This window comes from Lycium barbarum, chromosome 5, assembly GCF_019175385.1.
Source record: "Lycium barbarum isolate Lr01 chromosome 5, ASM1917538v2, whole genome shotgun sequence".
Lineage (NCBI taxonomy): Eukaryota > Viridiplantae > Streptophyta > Magnoliopsida > Solanales > Solanaceae > Lycium > Lycium barbarum.
The window spans coordinates 119062626-119082139 of NC_083341.1; the positions used below are offsets into that span (position 1 = coordinate 119062626).

The following is a 19514-nucleotide window of genomic DNA, read 5'->3' on the forward strand; positions in this document are numbered from 1 at the left end:
GGAAAGCATGCATATTGGAGGCGGCATTTTGAGGTGAGGCCTAATATTTATATATGAAATATGAAATGCCATCACAATGGCAACACTATGTTCAAAAGTGTGTTGTTGTGGGGCCCTTAGCATTTGGAAGTACAGGACAAGCATATGTGTCTTGTCAATCCACTTGAAAGCTAATTAGCTGATTCTTGTTAACGTCATTCCCTGTCTCCATCTTTCCCTTAAAATCAGCTTAACAAAATTAATGTTTTAGTCTTCCAACCTATTATATAATCAAACAAAAAAGAGAGGAAATGCTCCCTGCTTGCTTTAATTGGTTTCTCATACTCTTTTTCCCCTTTGGGGCGGTCGAGGCAAACATGTAGATCATGATATAAACATAAGAAATCTTGTAAATCTTTTAATTTCACTGCCCTCTTATCTGGTAGCTAACTAGTTTACTCTTATTAAAATATCTATATTTATATTTATCATATCTATATCTATCTATCTATATTTTATTAAAAGTATGAACTATCTAACTTGAGAGTTAAATTACTTATTTATCCTTCAAATAACCACACTTTAAAAATTAAATAAAAACACTAAATTTATTTGAATGGATGTAATCTTTCAAATTTATAACTAATCGGAATAAACTTCCGTTTACTCTTTATTTTTGTTTCAATCGTTGTGCCTTTTCAATTAAGACAAATACCCTATTGGCTAGCTCTTAGAAAAACGAGAACAACACCTTCTCTATAAAAGGCTATCTTAGAAGCCTTCAAAAATTATTTTCACTAACATATACTCCTCCCTTCAAATTGCTTAGTGTTCCTTTTTTTTTTTTTTCATTTTCCAATTTCCATTTTTTCAAATACATTTCTTTTTTGCATTAGTTCTACTATATGGATTACTATTATATCTTTAGAATGGATATCTTTTCTTTTGCTGTACTTATGCCTTCGTAACTATTATATTTTTACAATAAATAATCTTTTCCTTTGTTGTACTCATGGCTTCACAAATGACCACACAAGTATTTAAAGATTAATTACGCAACTATGTTTTCTCCAATTTCAAGATTTGGGCCAAGTTTGGAATACCTATTTTTTTTAGAGTTGCTAAATTGCCACACCAATTTGACCCAAATTTTGCCACACTTATGTGAAAACCACCATAACCTCTATTGTATAATTTTAAATTAAGATAAACTTTGAAAAGAAAAGATAGAAATAACATTAAGTAAGCATAAATTATTAAATTTGACCTAAATAGTCATGAATTTACCTCATTTGGACCATTGTGGTCAAAATAGTGTGACAAAAAGACCTTATTTTTTTTTAAGTTAGTTGGAGGATGCAGAGATCCTGTGAGAACTTGAGGTGCACATAAGTTTGCTTAGACACAACAATAAAAAATATTCATGAATTCGATCACCAATCCAATTCCATAATCATTGTACGACCAAAAGCTTCGGAAGCAACTAAGGGCCCGTTTGGTTGGGGAACAAGTTATGCCGGGATTAGTTATTCCGGGATTGTTATTCCACCTTCTATGTGGGATAAAATAACACTCTAATGCCGGGATAACTAATCTCGGGATTAGTTATCCCGTGGTTTTATCCCAACCAAACGTGGGATAAGATGGTACTAAATTTTTATTTCAGGACTATTTTTGCTTATCCATCATACCAAACGACCCCTAAAGGATCAAGTGCACCATTTTCTGAAACAGTTACGGAATAAAGTCTAAGTAGAAAGGAAGAAAAAATATATTAACTTGTGATCTAAAACAAGTCATATATATTTATGTGGCTTAATCTCATTAAGTTTAAAATGGGAAAACTAAACGCTAAATATTTCATTATTTTTAAATATAGAAAATATCTATTTTGGATACAAACAAAAAAAAGGGGGTGCATCATATAATTTATGACAGAGGGAGTAACATAAAACTAATATCTTAAATTTTGTATGGAGTCTGAGCACTCTTGAATCATTGAGAAAAAACTTTTAGTAGTTAAAAACTAAGTCCTACAAATAATAATGTTTTTTAGATGTCACTCTTCTCGCTAGGAGCGTTCCCGGTTTGGTTGATCCAAACCGAAAATCGAACCAAATCGATATTTACTTGGGTTGAGTTTGGTTGATTTTAAATTTTTAAAAACCGATAATATTTGGTTTGATTTTGGTTTTATTAAAAGCAAACCGGAAAAAAAGACGAACCGAACCGACAAATTTTATTCATAAACTTTATATATATATATATATATACACACACACACACACACACATACACAATATTTTATTTTTTATAAATACTTTTAAATAATTTGTATACTATTTTAGCAAAATTTTATTTATCTCTAATAGGCTAGTGAACTTTATACCTTAAGCCTATTTAAAAAAAGAAATCCATGAATTCAAACTCATTTATTCAAAGAAAAAACTATGAGATTTACCTAGATTTATTTTTTGTATTTCTTATAAACTTTATTCACTTAATTAAAACTTTTAAATCCTAAGACATTTTCTTCATAATCCAAGAAAAATATAGCTACCACAATAAAAGGGTAATAATGAACTATAAGTTGGAAAAGGATAGAAAATTCTCTCATAATTGTCGGAAAAAGACATGAAAGAGAAAAATACCGTTAGTTTTCTTAAAAACCGAAAAACCGATGGATATGTATTATATTTGGTTTGGTTTGGTTTTAATAATTTTAAAAACCGATTAGATTGGTTTGGTTTTGATTTTAACCCATTAACACCCCTATACTTCTCGCTCTTTACTTTTGGTTAAAATATTGAACTTTAAACATGCATATATATATATATATATATATATATATACTAGTGTCATTTGGCCCGTGCTAAACCGATCTTACAAAATTCAATTTGTAGATATTTTGTGAAAATTTTCTCCTATTGTTCCTTTGTTTTTCTAATATCAATTTGATACTTTCAATAGACTTCTATCCGAAAGTTAAGAGAAAGCATTTTTTTTTAGTTTATATATTAATTTTGTTTTTTAAATAATAATCAAACATTGGCTTTTCTATTGCTATTTTACATAAATATTTTTAGACTAAAATCTCCGATGATCCAAATTTGGCTTTTCATATCTTAAATTAATTTCATTTGTCTTTTGAATTAAACTTATTTATTTTTTTACCAAAAAATAATGTCAAAAATATTTACTGCGAAACTTTTTTGTTGTATGATGAAATCAATAAATTTAACTTATAAATAAATAAGACCCTTGATATGACAAGATATTTTTGTAGATTTTTCTCAAATTAAACACACAAAAAAAATATTGAAAAGTCCATAAAATTAATTGTTCTTACTTTAAGCTTTCATTTTCCTTCCAAAAGATGCATGTTAAAAATAACATGTTAAAAAATAACATCTTTTTATTTTTCTTAATTTAATAAATCATTTTATGAAATTCACCTTGTAATAAATTTTTCATGTTGAATTAACTATTTTGTCTTTGATTATATGGTATTTTGCAAAATATTTTAATATTAAAAAGGTAAAAAAAAATACTCCACTTTTTGCAATTGTTTGGTATTATTATTGTTTGGTTTCTTTAACTACAGTGTTTTTATAACTATAATATTTTATAGTTCCTCTTTTAATATAGTAATTTATTAGATAAGTTTTATGTTGAAAGCGTGCGCACATAAAATTTGCATAATTAACTAACATGCTTCAGACTATAATTTACAATTTCGATTCATTTATAAGTATATTTAACAATGATAGTCTATTTGTATTTATTCTTTTGATTTTAAACCTAATCTTACCTTAAGTGAAATCTGTACGACACAAAATTACATGAGAAAATAAAAAACTTTATCTATAATCGGATGAAGAAATTTTTAAATAGCAAATGATAATTGGAAATTAACATCAACAAATAATAAATAATATTATCAAAATAATATTTTAATTCAATAATTAAGCCTATATTATGGAATTTGGAGGAAATAGCCAAATGAGCCCCCACCGTTTGATCGAAATCCCAAGTACACACCTTACCATTGCGGGGGTCCTATTACCCCCTGAGCATTTGAAAGTGGAATATATTGCTCCCTAAATGCTGAGGTGCCAAAGAGAGTGCGAGACAAAAATATTTTATTAAAAATTTATTTTTAAAAATATTTTTGTTTAATATTAATTTTCTGATTTCTTTAATTCTTTCTTCTTCTTTTTTTTCATTTTCTCTCTCTTCTTTCTTCTTCTCTTCAACACGTCATCAGATTTAGGTTGCCGGAAAAATTTTCCGGCGAACTCCATTTTTCTCATAATAACAAATAAAATCGAAACAAGAAAATTCAGAATTGTAGTGTTCAGAAAAGATCAAAATATTCAAAAATCAAAACCCAAAAAAATTCCAAGTGAAAACTTTATCTTGTAAAAATCTCCTTGAATTGGTTCCATCAATGGTGTTACTTTGCCTACGGAGTTCACCATCTCTATTTTCCTCCTCCACCACCCAATCACCCACTTTATTTCCCCTCCACCATCAACCTACAAGTCCCATTTTATTATCCCCTTCCCCCATTCTTTGCATACTCCTTTCTCCCCATTGCTCCTAATCAAACCCCAAAGACCCTACCTTTATTTCTCTCACTGTTCTTCATCCACCCAATCTCCAGAAACTCAACAAGACGTAGAAGAACAATCAGAAGAAGAAAGTTCGAAAACAAGAGTTCAGTGAAAAAAAAAAATGAATAGAAAAAAGGGTTGGATTGAAATGGATGATTAGAGGGATGAATTTTTTGGGGTATTTCTTGGTGGGTTGGGGCTGAAACGGTGGTGTCGGTGGGTGGTGCTTCAGCGGAATAAGGTGGAAGAGAAAGGAAAGAAACAGAATTTTAAAAAATAGAGTAAATAAAAAAAAAAGGGAAAGAATAAGAAAAATAAATGTTTTAATTGAAATTAACACGTGTCAGGGCGCGTGCACTTCACCAGCCATCACATATGTGGGTGTGGCTTTTAAGGGTGAGTATATTGCACTTTTAAAATGCTCAGGGGGTAATCGGACCCCCGCAAAGGTAAGGTGTGTAGTTGGAATTTCGGTCAAACGTTGGGAGCTCATTTGGCTATTTTCTCATAGAATTTGATTGACATGATAATTATATTCTTTAACTATTTATAATAAATTCTTAAGGAAATGTATAATTTTAAACAAATTTAATATATTTCTCATAAAAGACTCAAATATGTATAAGCATGTTTTGTGGGGACCACTAATCTTTTCCATGACATTTATCATCTTTAGTAGCATAAAAAAATCCCTTAAGGTTCTCAAAATTTACCAAAATTTGTAAGATTCATGTGAGAACTACAAAAAAAATTGGTATTCTCCCTTATATATAGTAATACTAGATGGCCTATGCCCGTGCTGCGCACGGGCCCAACACTTCGGATTATAGTGTATCTATGTATATGTAGTTGTAGTTTGTGCTCTGTATCTAGAACTTTATTTTATTCGTGTTTGCTACGAAAATTTATTAATACTTTTTAAAAGAGAAGACTTGTTTAAAAAGAAACTATTTTCCTCTCTTTGAGATAAAACAATAGCAATATTTAAGCATCAGTTGATACTTTCAATTTTAATTCGATTAATTTAAAGGTGTAAAATACTTATTATTTTTTATCAAATTTTGATTTAGATAATTCTAATTCTAATTATTAAATTAATTTTACATGTTTAAAACGAAACAAAGTAAAAATTGATTTTCTATTTAAACGAAGAAATACTATTTTTTAATTTTTGGTAAATATTCTCGGTTTCATTTTACTTGTCATGTTGTCTTTTGGATGGTTTTTTAAGAAAACGTCGATTAGAATTATAATTTGACTAATTTACCTTATTCATTATTTGATCTCCATTTGATATATTTTTTTTTACGACATTAATCTCTTTTCACATTTATTAGAGTAAGAATAAAAATAAAAAATTAATTAAATTCTATATATTAAAATAAGATAGAATATAATAAAGTTTTAATATTGCTTGATTCTGTTAATATGAGGTCCACCTTTTTTTTCCCGTGAGTTTGGATGTGGTGAGTTCCATTTTTTTTTTCTTCCTTTTTTTTATTGCTTGGTGTTATTTAGTATGGGGCCCACCCCCTTTTTTTTAAGGGACAACGGACGATGACCCATGCTTTATAAAGTTTCAAAACACGGTTGATATAACATTGTAATTTGTGCTCCGTATCTAAAACTTTATTATATTAGTGTTTGCTAAGAATACAAAGTCTGCACTTTTTTTTTTGACATTGTTTATTTTTTTAATATGAGATTCACTTTTTTTTTTTTAATATATTGCTTGATTTTGTCAATATGGGATACTATGTTCAAAACACGATTAATATAACATTGTAGTTTGTGCTCCGTATTTAAAACTTTATTATATTAGTGTTTGCTACGAATACGCATGGTATTTAATATGGGGCCCACAATTATTTTCACATTTATTAGAGTAAGGAAAAAATGAAAAAGTAATTAAATTCTATTTTATTTTAATATATAAGTATTTTAAGTATGTTACTGTACAATAATTTCATTTGCTCCCACTAATGGGTTGATACGCATGTGTCAATGAGTCTATCATTATTGAATTAATTGTTTGATTTTCTAAGCATTTGTTTATTAACATTGTTTATTTTATTAATATGGGATTCACTTTTTTTTTTAATATTGATTGATTCTGTTAATATGGGGTCCACTTTTTTTTTTCCCGTGAGTTTGGATGTGGCGAGTTCCACTTTTTTTTCTTCCTTTTTTTTCATTGCTTGGTGTTATTTAGTATGGGGCCCACCCTTTTTTTTAAGGGACAACGGACGATGAAGCATGGGTCTAAACCCATGCTTTATATAGTTACTTCTTTTTTTATTTTTTATTTTTTATATTGCTTGGTGTTGTTTGGTAGGACATTATTAGTTTGTACTATTTTTATGCATATAATATATATATATATATATATATATATATATATATACTATGTTCAAAACACGATTGATATAACATTGTAATTTGTGCTCCGTATCTAAAACTTTATTATATTAGTGTTTGCTAAGAATACAAAGTCTACACTTTTTTTTTTTGACATTGTTTATTTTTTTAATATGGGATTCATTTTTTTTATATATATTGCTTTATTTTGTCAATATGGGATACTATGTTCAAAACACGATTAATATAACGTTGTAGTTTGTGCTCCGTATTTAAAACTTTATTATATTAGTGTTTGCTACAAATACGAACGGTGTTTAATATAGGGCCCAATTTTTTTTTTTAACATTGTTTGTTTTTTTAATATAGGATTCACTTTTTTTTTTAATATTGCTTGATTTTGTTAATATGGGGTTCACTTGTTTTTTCCCGCGAGTTTGGATGTGGTGGGTTCCACTTTTTTTTTAATACTGGATGGTGTTTAATATGGGGCCCACAATTTTTTTTTTTACAATTTTTTTTATGGGCCTGTTTAATATGGGGCCCATTTTTTTTTTTATATATACTATGTTCAAAACATGATTGATATAACATTGTAATTTGTGCTCCGTATCTAAAACTTTATTATATTAGTGTTTGCTAATAATACAAAGTCTGCACTTTTTTTTTTGACATTGTTTATTTTTTTAATATGAGATTCATTTTTTTTTTATATATATTGCTTTATTTTGTCAATATGAGATACTATGTTCAAAACACGATTAATATAAGGTTGTAGTTTGTGCTCCGTATTTAAAACTTTATTATATTAGTGTTTGCTACAAATACGCACGGTGTTTAATATAGGGCCCAATTTTTTTTTTTAACATTGTTTGTTTTTTTAATATGGGATTCACTTTTTTTTTTAATATTGCTTGATTTTGTTAATATGGGGTTCACTTTTTTTCCCGTGAGTTTGGATGTGGTGGGTTCCACTTTTTTTTTTAATACTGGATGATGTTTAATATGGGGCCCACAATTTTTTTTTATATATACTATGTTCAAAACATGATTGATATAACATTGTAATTTGTGCTCCGTATCTAAAATTTTATTATATTAGTGTTTGCTAAGAATACAAAGTCTGCACTTTTTTTTTGACATTGTTTATTTTTTTAATATGGGATTCATTTTTTTTTATATATTGCTTGATTTTCTCAATATGGGATACTATATTCAAAACACGATTAATATAACATTGTAGTTTGTGCTCCGTATTTAAAACTTTATTATATTAGTGTTTGCTACGAATACGCATGGTGTTTAATATGGGGCCCACATTTTTTTTAACATTATTTGTTTTTTAAATACGGAATTCACTTTTTTTTTCAATATTGCTTGATTTTGTTAATATGGGATCCACTTTTTTTTTCCCGTGAGTTTGAATGTGGTGGGTTCCACTTTTTTTTTTTTAAATACTGGATGATGTTTAATATGGGACTCACAATGTTTTTTAATATTAGTTGTTATTTAATATATATGGGACCCATAATTTTTTTTTTACGATTTTTTTTATGAGTCTATTTAATATGGGGCCTAATTTTTTTTCTTTTTTTATGGGAGGTCCACAACGGACGACGAAAAAGGAGCATCAACCGGTGCTTCTTAATAGTAGTAATAATGAACATTAAAATAGATTCCATAAGGGCCTAACTATAGTTTACCAAACTTAAAAAGAGGCAATTGCAATTTATCCATCTTAGAATATGCTGTTGCCCTTTGGATTTTCAGCATGAAAGCTTTCCTCTTTAGTTTCTTCCAAACACCCCATTGAGAAAGCAGAACTAATTAGCCATCAGGTTCATTTTCTTCTTTTCTTTTACTTGCTGTTTTCTTCATTGTTAACACAACTCATGTGCTTTTATGGTTCTCTAGAATTTTTAAATCAAGATTGCATTTTTATTTTCTGGATACAGTTAAATCAGATGAAATTGAATTGAGGTTTGCTTAAAACTTGATGGGGCAAACTAAAAATCAATTTGGTACATGTAAGAGGAATTCTGACACAATAGGTTAACACCGTTTACTCAAATTAATCCAATGTGCTCCACTGTTTGGTAACAGCTTTTAAGTTGTGATAACTAAAACAACATTTTTGGGTGCTTTGGATTGAAGGGAAATGTTTTCCTAGGAAATATGCAGTTTTCTTACTTATTTTCTTGTGTTTGGTAATTAGAAAATTTAAAAGAAAAAAGGCAGCCCGGTGCACTAAGTTCCTGCTACGTGCGGGGACTGGGGAAGGGTCGGACCACAAGGGTCTATTGTACGCAGCCTTACCCCATCCGCCATAGCATTTACCTAGATTATATACAAATGTTTTTGAAAATAATGTCCCAAAAACATTTGTATATATGTAAATGCTATGGGGGATGGGGGATGGGGGATGGGGTTGGGGTGTGGGAGTGTAGGGAGGAGGCGATTACTGCGGGATACTAGGAAGTCTCAAGTGTTACCCAGTGATGTATAATGCTATAAATAGAAGATTATTTTTCTGTATAGCCATTTGCCAGCAAAAAGACTAGAGTTACAATTGGATCATAGGAGTCGATCACCTCTTCAACTTAAGTTGTTCTGCGGCTGATGTTTCCGCGGCTATAGATTCTATAATTATGGTAAAATGAACTCAATAATGATGGGATTATTCAGTTTAGAGTTTTTACATGTACTAAAGACACCTCAAGATGATTTGCATTGCTTGAGATAGAGCTACTAAGAATTCTAATAGTAAAGCTATTAGTGACAAAATTAATAAACTAAAACAGAAGTTAGTAAAACAACTATAGTTTGATGCCAAATCTTGCCAAATTGGAGAACTTTTTTCACCTCGTAGCTATTGATTTCAGTTAATATTCTTATTACTTATTAGCAGCAAAAGATTATATAATGTGATCCTTGATTATGTTCATTCGTTTTCCCTTTATTTTTGAGCAGGTAACGTCGTTTTCCCTTTTGAATAATAGATCTTAATAATATTTTTGATGTGTGAAGTATTGATGGGATTCTTGCTGTAAATATGCAAGTCATTCATATTAAGAGGATATTAATGAGTGATTTAAATATAACGCACCTTTTCTTTTATTCTTAGAGTTGTGGCATGTTAATTTAACAATGTGAAAAAGCAGTTTTGTGATGTCTGTGTAGTGTGTACTCTGACCAGACAATTTGGAGATTCTATTGTATTCTTGTTTAGTTTTTGCAGATTATTGTTGGCAATCATTTAATAACATGCCTCCAAATGGCAAAAGGCAACAGTTATCTCCCCCCGATGTACTTAGCAACATTCTCGAGAGTGTAATGGATGACATCCTAATGAGATTGCCTTTACGAGATGCTGTAAGGACAAGCATCTTATCGAAGAAATGGAGACATAACTGGTGCAGACTTCCACAATTGAGGCTTGATGAAGCACTTTGGAAAACTAAAAGGGATCTAACAGACCTTACAAGTAACTTTACAAAGATTATCTACCACATTTTGACCCTTCATGCAGGACCAATTACAAAGTTTACCCTCTCCATTCCTCATTTGGATGGCTGTCCTAATATTGACAACTTTTTTTATTTCCTCTCTAGGAATGACACTCAGCATCTTGTTCTTGAACTCCCAACCGGGGGTAACCGATACAAATTGCCTTCTTCATTTTTCACATGTTTGCATTTGAGGCATTTGACTCTCAATAACACTTTATTTCATCCTCCACCAGTCTTTAAGGGATTTGAGAGGTTAATTAGCCTAGAATTAAGTAATGTCACAATTTCTTCTGAGTTGCTTGGAAGTTTAATCTCCCATTGCCTGTTGCTTGAGCATTTGGTGCTGAAAGACTCACATGATTCAAACCCCATAGAAATTAGTGCTCCCAAGCTGAGGTCATTTGTCTTATCTGGCAAAATACATTTGATACATCTAAAGCATGTCCCTCTTCTTTCCAATGTTTCATATGAGCCTACAGAATTTTCTTTAGAGACAGAACATGATCTTGCCAAGATTTTTGAGTCTATTCCTGCTGTTGAGAATCTCCGCTGGGAATTCAGTAACCAGGTAATGTTGCTTCATGACTTAATTGTAAAGCATTTTCATAGATGTACTATGTTTTGGGCTTTGAGTCATCCTGATTTTTGACATCTTCTTCCTAGGACGCGAATCCTGGACCGATTGAAGTAATACCAACAAGGCTTCCGTATGCTCTTAACTGCCTAAAACGCCTTTACCTATCTCGGATTTTTCTGCAAGAATTCTTTGAGTTTTCATTTGCTCTTTGCTTGATAAGAAGCTCCCCAAATTTAGAAGAAATTGAAATTGAGGTTGTTAATGATGGTTTTTTCTCTCTTTTTCTTTTATATGTGTTTTTCGTGTGTAATGGACTTTCTTATTCTGCATGTTCATTTGCTTCAGTTTTAAATTCAGCCTCATGGGTTTTTCTTGATCTTTCTTAGGCCTGCGCTAGTAGCGATGAGGACTTTTGTGAACCTGTGCCTCGGGATGCTATTGATGAGATTCCTGCAAGCTTCTCAGATATGACATTTAATCACTTGAGGACAGTTACGATTTACGATGTAGCAGGAGGAAGGGCTGAAATGCAGCTTATCAAGGTTTTATTGGCCAAGTCTCCGGCACTGATTAGAATGGTAATCAAGCCCTGTGGAATGGAAGATAAAAAATCATTCAAAATACTCGCGGAGATAACAAAATTTCAGCGGGCGTCATCTAAAGCAGAAGTTGTGTATAATGTAGATTAGTATCCATATCACATTCCTGCTTGATCTTCACGAGTCTTTAATCCTACAATGATCTTTGGCTAAAATGTTTGGGAAGTTGAAGGTGTAAATAAAAACGAATGTTGATGCAGCAGTAAGGCTGTGTTTTGCCTCTGCCACTGTGAAGACTATCAGTTTGGTTCTTTAGGAACATAAGTGAATCTGCATAGATGTTTTTGACTAACCTGTTTAATAACATTAAACGAGAAATATTTTTTACATTTCATATCTGTTCTGGAAATATCTGTGAAATGAGACTTCGGTTATTTATTTCAAAGTTATGTTGTGTGTTAAATTCTCTGCCCGATCAAATTCCCTTTGACAAGCTTGAAGCATTTTCTCCACAATTTTAGTAATTGTCCACTAGCTGTTGTTTATGCAACTTTTCTAATTACTAGTGAACTTGTTCGAGCTTTGAGCGATTATGAAAAAAATTAAAAAATTTATTAAATATTCACTATATATGCATGAAAAAATTAATTTCTGTAGACTAACTAATTAAATATCTGATATCAATCTTTTCCAGCTAACTACACAAAATTTCAAAATTTTATGCAGCTTTTATTAATTATAAAGTATGGTGTTTAGTAGTATATCTCTACAAATCTCATATATTTCTTATAGATTTATTCTTTATTTTCTTATGCCAAAATAATATTTTGTTGGCCACACAGACAGTGCTTACCCCAGTTGACATCTTTCATTTTGATCAAAAGATTAAAAATATCCTTCCTTTCACCTATTAGACCTCAATTGCTTTAACATTAATTTCCGACTTTAAAGTGCTCCTCCTTTTAACGGAATTATGAGATGACACATGTGGGGATTTATTAATTAAATAAGTGGCGCAGATTTATTGTTTCATATGGCCCCAATCATAAATAACCTGATCCATCAGGATTAATGTGAGGACCCACACCCCTTGCGATGTGATGACCCCTGGGCCCTTGCGCCCCATGAACATACATGCATACATGACATGACATGACATACTCAGGTATTGTATGGGCAGGTGCCAACAGACAATTCGATATACGCTGCAGCGGCTGGTATCGAACCCGTGACCTCCCCCCTTTTGTTCTCCCAAAGGAGACGACTCTCACCAGTTGAGCTAATTGGTGAGAGTCGTCTCCTTTGGGAGAACAAAAGGGGGGAGGTCACGGGTTCGATACCAGCCGCTGCAGCGTATATCGAATTGTCTGTTGGCACCTGCCCATACAATACCTGAGTATGTCATGTCATGTATGCATGTATGTTCATGGGGCGCAAGGGCCCAGGGGTCATCACATCGCAAGGGGTGTGGGTCCTCACAATTAACCCAGAACAACTAAAAATCACTTGCCAATAGCAAATCCTTCGACGTTTCATGTTTTGTGATTGAACAAATTAAAAAGACAACAATAGCTTCTTCACTTAAAGCTGCGAGTTTTGGTTCAAAATCAATGCTAATAAGCTCCAATCTATTGAAGATCTAGGAGCAACTCATCTTCTTCATCCTTTAACCACGGTAAATACTTAGAAATCCAGCCCCAACAATTCATTTCAAACAAATAAATTTTGATAGGTCAAGTTAGTGATGGATCATTTAATTTTACAAGTTGCCCTTCAAATGGGATGGTCTTTAATTTTTAGCCTTCAAAAGGCTGGTCTTTAATTTTTAGCCTTCAAAATCGAATTTATGCCTAGCATGCATAAGTTCTTTAAGGGTGTAGGGCATAACTTATAAATATTATGATGTGAAATTATAAATTTATGTCCTGTGAAAAAGTTGTTTGTTTTAAGGGCCAAAAATTAAAGACCAACATACAATGGGGACAAAAGTGCAAATGAACTGTTATGGATTGATTTTAATATCTGCATGGACCATTAAGTCAGTATTACCTATTTAATTATGTCATCTCATCATTCTATTAAGAGGATGATCATGCTTAACGGCAAAGGATAATTTGGGTCAAATAGATGGAAGAAGGGGTATTTTAACCTCAAGATCAACAGTAAAGGCAATTGGGACCAATAGGTGGAAGAAAGCAATTTAAATCTATATATAATAAAAACTAGGCATAGACAAGGTGATGTGACACTTCTCTATGACCATCATTCTTATTTATCTTTTTTTTTTTTTTTTGGCATTTTCTCATTTTTTTGCACTTATGTGTCATGTTAAAAAAACCTAAAAAGATATTCATTTAATTAACTCCATTAATTATATCTTAATTATGTTACTACATTTAACACTCTCTATAACATTTATAAGAGAAACGTTTACATTCATTATATTGTAATAAAAAAATCTGATATTACTACCCAACCTTCCCATTCCTTATAATTTACTCTCATTATTTTTGCAAATTTGTGTTCTTTTTATAAAGTCAAGGTGGAATGTGGAAAGACCACTAGAATAATTCCAATTTATTACTCAATTAAAGGGTAAGATATTAATTGAATGAAAGATGACAGGTCTCTATATGAATCGTTTTTTTCTTTCTTTGCACAGAATTTGAGTTATAAAAGTAAACGTTATTTTTATGCTGTAATTAAATGTGAGAATTAATGCATATAAATCCATACTATCATATATAATAAGGTTGTAGGCTGCTCACAACTTCTTCCCATCAGTTGCAACGTTATGGACTTTTTTTGCCTCATTTTGTTCGTTGATTTAATTTTTTGGTTGTGTTCATGTTTCAGGGAGGAAAAGAAAGAAGGCAAAACTTTGTGCCTTTGTCCCATGAATAGAACTAAACCATATGACTTTGGTAAGTTTCTTGTCTTTATATTTCATTTGCTCTTTCTTTTACCTTTTTTGTTTCCTTCTTTCCTTTTTTTTTTCTTCTCAATGTTATATTAATCAAGGTGTCACGACCCAACCCCGTAGGCCGCGACTAGTGCCCGATATGGATACTCGTACATACTTACTAACCAAATCACACTTGCGCTTACACATTATGAATCTCGTGCTTACAAAATCATACACATATCATTTAAGTCGTTACTTATATTATAATACATAAATCGGTTACGTTAACATAGTGTAGGAGAAAACCGAACACAACCCAAATAAACATTACTAACCACGCACGACCCATGACCCACATACATGTCTACAGGCCTCTAATACAGACAACAGAATCATATGACGGGACAGGGCCCCGCCGTACCCAAAATAGTCATAAGCACAAAAATATGTACGACAGAAAGATCTGTACCAAAAGATGGGCTCCGGATCAAAGGAGCACTCCAAACAGCAGACTGCGTACCCTAAGCTGGCAGATCACCACAATAAGCGTCTATACCTGCGCGGCATGAAACGCATCCCCCGAAGAAAGGGGGTCAGTACGGAGTATGTAAAGCAGGGAATATAACAAATAAACTCATAATCGGAACCGGAAGTACAGAAGTATAGCAGACAGAACTATATTCAGAATCGGGAATATTGGGAATACTTACCTCGTTCAAACATAAAAAAAAATACTTACTCTTCTATCACTAATCGTGCATGCAGGGTCATATGCAGAAGCAGATAACAGATCACAAATAACAGATCCCGGCCCTTCCGTGAGGGACGCGGTGAGCAGGATCATACAACAGATTTATTTGTAATGTGATAATGCCGAGGGACGTACAGCCCGATCCATACATATAGTATAATGCTAACATCATATGTCAGATGAAATACAGAAAGTGAATAGCTTACCAAAATATCAGAATGCTTCCTTTAAGTTCATAAATTAGGCATATCAGAGTCATGTATAGGGCATAGGAACGTGGTCGCCAATCCTGCCTTTGGCGCCACAACATATCATACTCCAGAAGATTTCATATCTCCGAACATCTCCGTCACACATCGTAACACATACACGGTACCCCGGGAACCGGACATATACCACGAGAACCCGGGGACCGATCACATTATAATCCACATACATGGTAACTGGGGACGGACATATACCACAGTACCCCAGAACTGTACACGGTAACCGGAGACGGACATATACCACAGTACTCCGGAACCGAACACATCATACTCCATATACACGGTAACCGGGGACAGACATATACCACAGTACCCCGGAACCGGACATAGCATACTCCATATACACATACACGGTAACCGAGGACGGACATATACCACAGTACCCCGGCACCGGATACACCATACTCCGGAATTATATATATATGGAACCCGACCCCCAAACAAGGGACTCAGCGAACCACACGCACGATACATGCCGGCCCGGGACTCGGCGAAGGAAATCATAACGTATGCACGAGCGGAATAGTAAGAAACTAAGTGCACATAAATCAAGACTCGATGAAAGAATCGAACGTACTATCAGGATATTCGTAGCAGATTACTTATAACTGCATGCTTATATCGGGATACCTATATCAGATTACTTATGTCAGAATGCTTATGTCAGAATACTTATATCAGAATATTTATGTCAGAATACTCGTATCAAAATACTTGTGTCAGAATACTTGTATCAAAATACTTATGTCGGAATATTTATATCAAAGTACTTATATCATAATACTTATAGTAGAATACTTCTATCAAAATACTTATATCAGATTACTCATAACAGATTTCTTATATCAAATTACATACCCACAGCAGAATATTCACATCAGAGCGCTTATATCAGAATACTTATATTAAAATATTCATATCAAAATACTTATACCCAAATGCTCATATCAGAATACTTAAATCAAAATGTTCATATCTGGATACTTATATCAGAAAATATACGAATTATAACAAACTCGGAACGATGGATGATATCAAAATTAAGCCTTTAGAATCGTTTTACATATCCAAATACATTATAAGACTCATTGGAGTAGTTACAACACTCATCGTTTGATAGTTGAGGGAGTAGTTAAAGGTTTCCTTCAATTGTTGCTCGAAAACAAGTCAATCATACAATAGACGCGGATTCGGAAATAGTGGACCCACCTCGGATCAACCAAGGTGGCAGACACAAATTACGTATCTTAGGCTTTATGGAGTCACTTATAAAAGTCTTAGTGTCATTCGGTCCCATTCATGGAAGCTATAGATGGTTACGTTAATTTCCAACAAAACATAGAATTTCTAATTCAATTCCATTAAATGAAAAAGGGCCAAATTCAAACTCGGATTTCTAGGAATAGAGTTGCCCCCGAAGCTCGTATCCAAACCTATTATGTCTAAGACATGCCAAAGAAGGAAGGGTAAAGCTTTACATACCTTTTCCGCTCCTTACGCTACTCTAAATCCAAATCCCGTTTCCTCCAAATTCTACAAATGGTCACATTTACCAAACATTAGTTATGAGCCTTTAGGAACTTCAATCTTAAATCCGTACTTGTTTACAGAAATTTGGGCAGCATCTCCCCTATACATACAACATCCCCGAGAATCTAACTCGGCCAAAATGTCAGCACAGCACCCACAACAACACCAACAACATCAACAATCGAAGTAAAACGTATTCTAACATAAATAGCCTTCTTTCTTATATAGTGCGACAACTTCCAACCCAATTTCGTATTTCCAAACCAATATCAATGTTTTCATATTCATTTACTAACCAAGATCATTCCACTTCCATTCGGAAGCATTTCATATCATTCTACAAAATATTTACAAAATATACAAAAATATATAAAAATTCCACCGAAACCATCATTCGTCCGAAACCTCTAATCTTCGACATAAATATTCGTAACACATTTCCATCTCCTCATTTCATCAACAATATTCATAATTTGCACCTTAACAATTCATTTTCATAATTATGCAAATTTCCCATAACTTCACTAATTTTCCTACAATCGTTTTACACCCAATTTTCATACAATTTTGGCTAGCATTCTCCCACTTACTCCACAAGACCACTACAACACAATTAACATAATAAATAAAATTTTTAGTTTTTCCTCTCCAATAACCCCATTTTCGGCCACACCCATATACATATCTATAACACACAATTTTTATACTTTACCTTTCTTTCCATATACTACAACATATACATATAATTCTTCCAATATAAAAGAGTAAAATTCTTACCTTTTTCTAATTTTTCCACTTGCCACAAGAAGCACTTTCTTGCCTCAAAATTTATATCATGATGGAGAGGGTCTTGAGCTTAGTAGTATTTAAAAAAGAAATGGACTTTTGAACCAAAGAATTAAGCTCCAAGAATTTTCTTCTTTTTCCTTTCTTTTTTTTTCACTTGGCCGTATGGCCCTTTCTTGCTCTCCTCTCTCACTCTTTTTTTTTTTTTTTTTTCTTGAAGTTTCTAAAAGATGAATGAAAAACAATAAGGCCCTTGATATTTATTCATCTTAAATTTAATGACACATGGGCTTGGCCCATTTTTTTCCTCCATATCCGGCCAACACCCACATCTTGGGCCTCTTTTTATATTTTTTTTTGGCCCAATTTAATTATGAGTCCTATTTTGTAATTCACGGAACTAATTTCCGAAATTTCAATTTTTCCCTTAGCCTTCCTCGATATTTCCGCATCAATATTTTTCATGAACAACACATATATATATTGAATAAAAATCAAATATGGCCTTATTTCTTACAAATCAAATTTATTTTGAATTTTCCGAATATGCAAAAAATACGGGATATAACACAAGGTGATGTTGATGAAGTAAAAATGGGATTAGCAAAATGGATAAAAATGTTATAGTAATATGTATTTTTCGTCTATTAGCTTTCTGGTCTTTTTCCTAATTAATTCGTTTCATGTATTAAGTTTATGTACTTTTGGTGGATAGTTCGGGAAATATTGTTGAACATCATTTGAAATGTTGGTCTTTTCTTTTTGAATGATCTTGAGGGTCTATTCTTCATGCATTCTTGATCATGTTGGATATATGCTTTGAAGATTTTTTTCTTTAATACCACATATCAACATTTGTTTGAAGACTTTTTCATGAGAATGTCACTCTAAAATTTGCAGGATACTAGATAGTTTTATTGGTGAAGGTGTGACTGAGGTTTACAGGACATAATTTAAGGAGTGCAATTTTAATTTGGAGGAGTTGATAAATGATTGCAAAGCAATGCTTAATAGTAGAAACGGACGACAAGATCAATAGTAAAAGAAAAATTAAATTGGAAAGAACTGTTACAAGCTTTCTTTTCCCATACATACTTGTGTAAATATATTTGGAGCTCACATTTCAGTCATATTATAATGAGAACAAATTACTACAAGATTGACATAAATTTCGAGATGAAATAACAGAAAATGAAAGTAGATGGGCATGTTTTGTGCTATTAAAAAAAAGAGTTTTTTTTTTTTTCCTTTTTGCACCTAAAATACGGAAGACAATCTCGTGATATTATGGAATGAACTACAATTGAAAAATTATTACTCTAGAAATGTATTCATATGCTTATCTTTTTTCTTTTCAAATTTAATTCCTTAACTCATCTTTTAAATTTCTAATGATAGAAATGCTAAGGTAATTAATCTGTACATTCAAAATTCTTGAATCCCACTTCCAATATCATTTACATTCATTAACAATCCTCTTAATTTCTTTCTGTTACGTTTTCTTTCCCAGTTTCATTTCAACCTTTCGAAAGTGTAATTTCTTTTTGACTCTTCCTAAATTCTCTCACTTCATTTATTCTTATTCATCTATTTTAATTGAGAGTGATTATTTTATTTTACACCATTGATTAACAAAGTAAGAAAACAAAAGAATATATTTGAATTGATCAAGTAGGTTAAGATCTTTGCCGCCTCATG

At 32.1% G+C, this 19514-nt stretch overlaps 1 protein-coding gene and 1 long non-coding RNA gene across 3 annotated transcripts; one reads left to right on the forward strand and one right to left on the reverse strand.

The window, feature by feature from the left end:
- The first annotated feature begins 8635 nt into the window (after positions 1-8635).
- Positions 8636-12041, forward strand: LOC132641257 (F-box/FBD/LRR-repeat protein At1g13570-like). Of its 2 annotated transcripts, none has more exons than XM_060358177.1 (4): positions 8636-8791; positions 10192-11030; positions 11126-11293; positions 11426-12041. In XM_060358177.1, exons 2-4 carry the CDS (start codon positions 10218-10220, stop codon positions 11726-11728), a joined length of 1284 nt encoding a protein of 427 aa, XP_060214160.1. In that variant the 5' UTR covers positions 8636-8791; positions 10192-10217; the 3' UTR covers positions 11729-12041. The 2 variants fall into 2 exon arrangements, with proteins under 2 accessions (XP_060214160.1, XP_060214161.1); XM_060358178.1 differs by having other exon boundaries at positions 8637-8791; positions 10183-11030.
- Positions 12042-14726: 2685 nt separating this feature from the next.
- LOC132642656 (uncharacterized) lies at positions 14727-18242 on the reverse strand. Its single transcript, XR_009583286.1, has 3 exons — positions 17808-18242; positions 16983-17033; positions 14727-15039 (listed from the first exon to the last, which is right to left on the reverse strand). It is a non-coding gene; the product is annotated as an uncharacterized LOC132642656 (long non-coding RNA).
- Between the last annotated feature and the right edge of the window lie 1272 nt (positions 18243-19514).

What these genes read in the sequence shown, in the direction of transcription:
- LOC132641257 (XM_060358177.1), top strand. Translation starts at nt 10,218, where the DNA reads ATGCCTCCAAATGGCAAAAGGCAACAGTTATCTCCCCCCGATGTACTT. An exon ending in GCTGGGAATTCAGTAACCAG is followed by an intron (nt 11,031 to 11,125) that starts GTAATGTTGCTT and finishes TCTTCTTCCTAG; the next exon opens with GACGCGAATCCTGGACCGAT. An exon ending in TAGAAGAAATTGAAATTGAG is followed by an intron (nt 11,294 to 11,425) that starts GTTGTTAATGAT and finishes GATCTTTCTTAG; the next exon opens with GCCTGCGCTAGTAGCGATGA.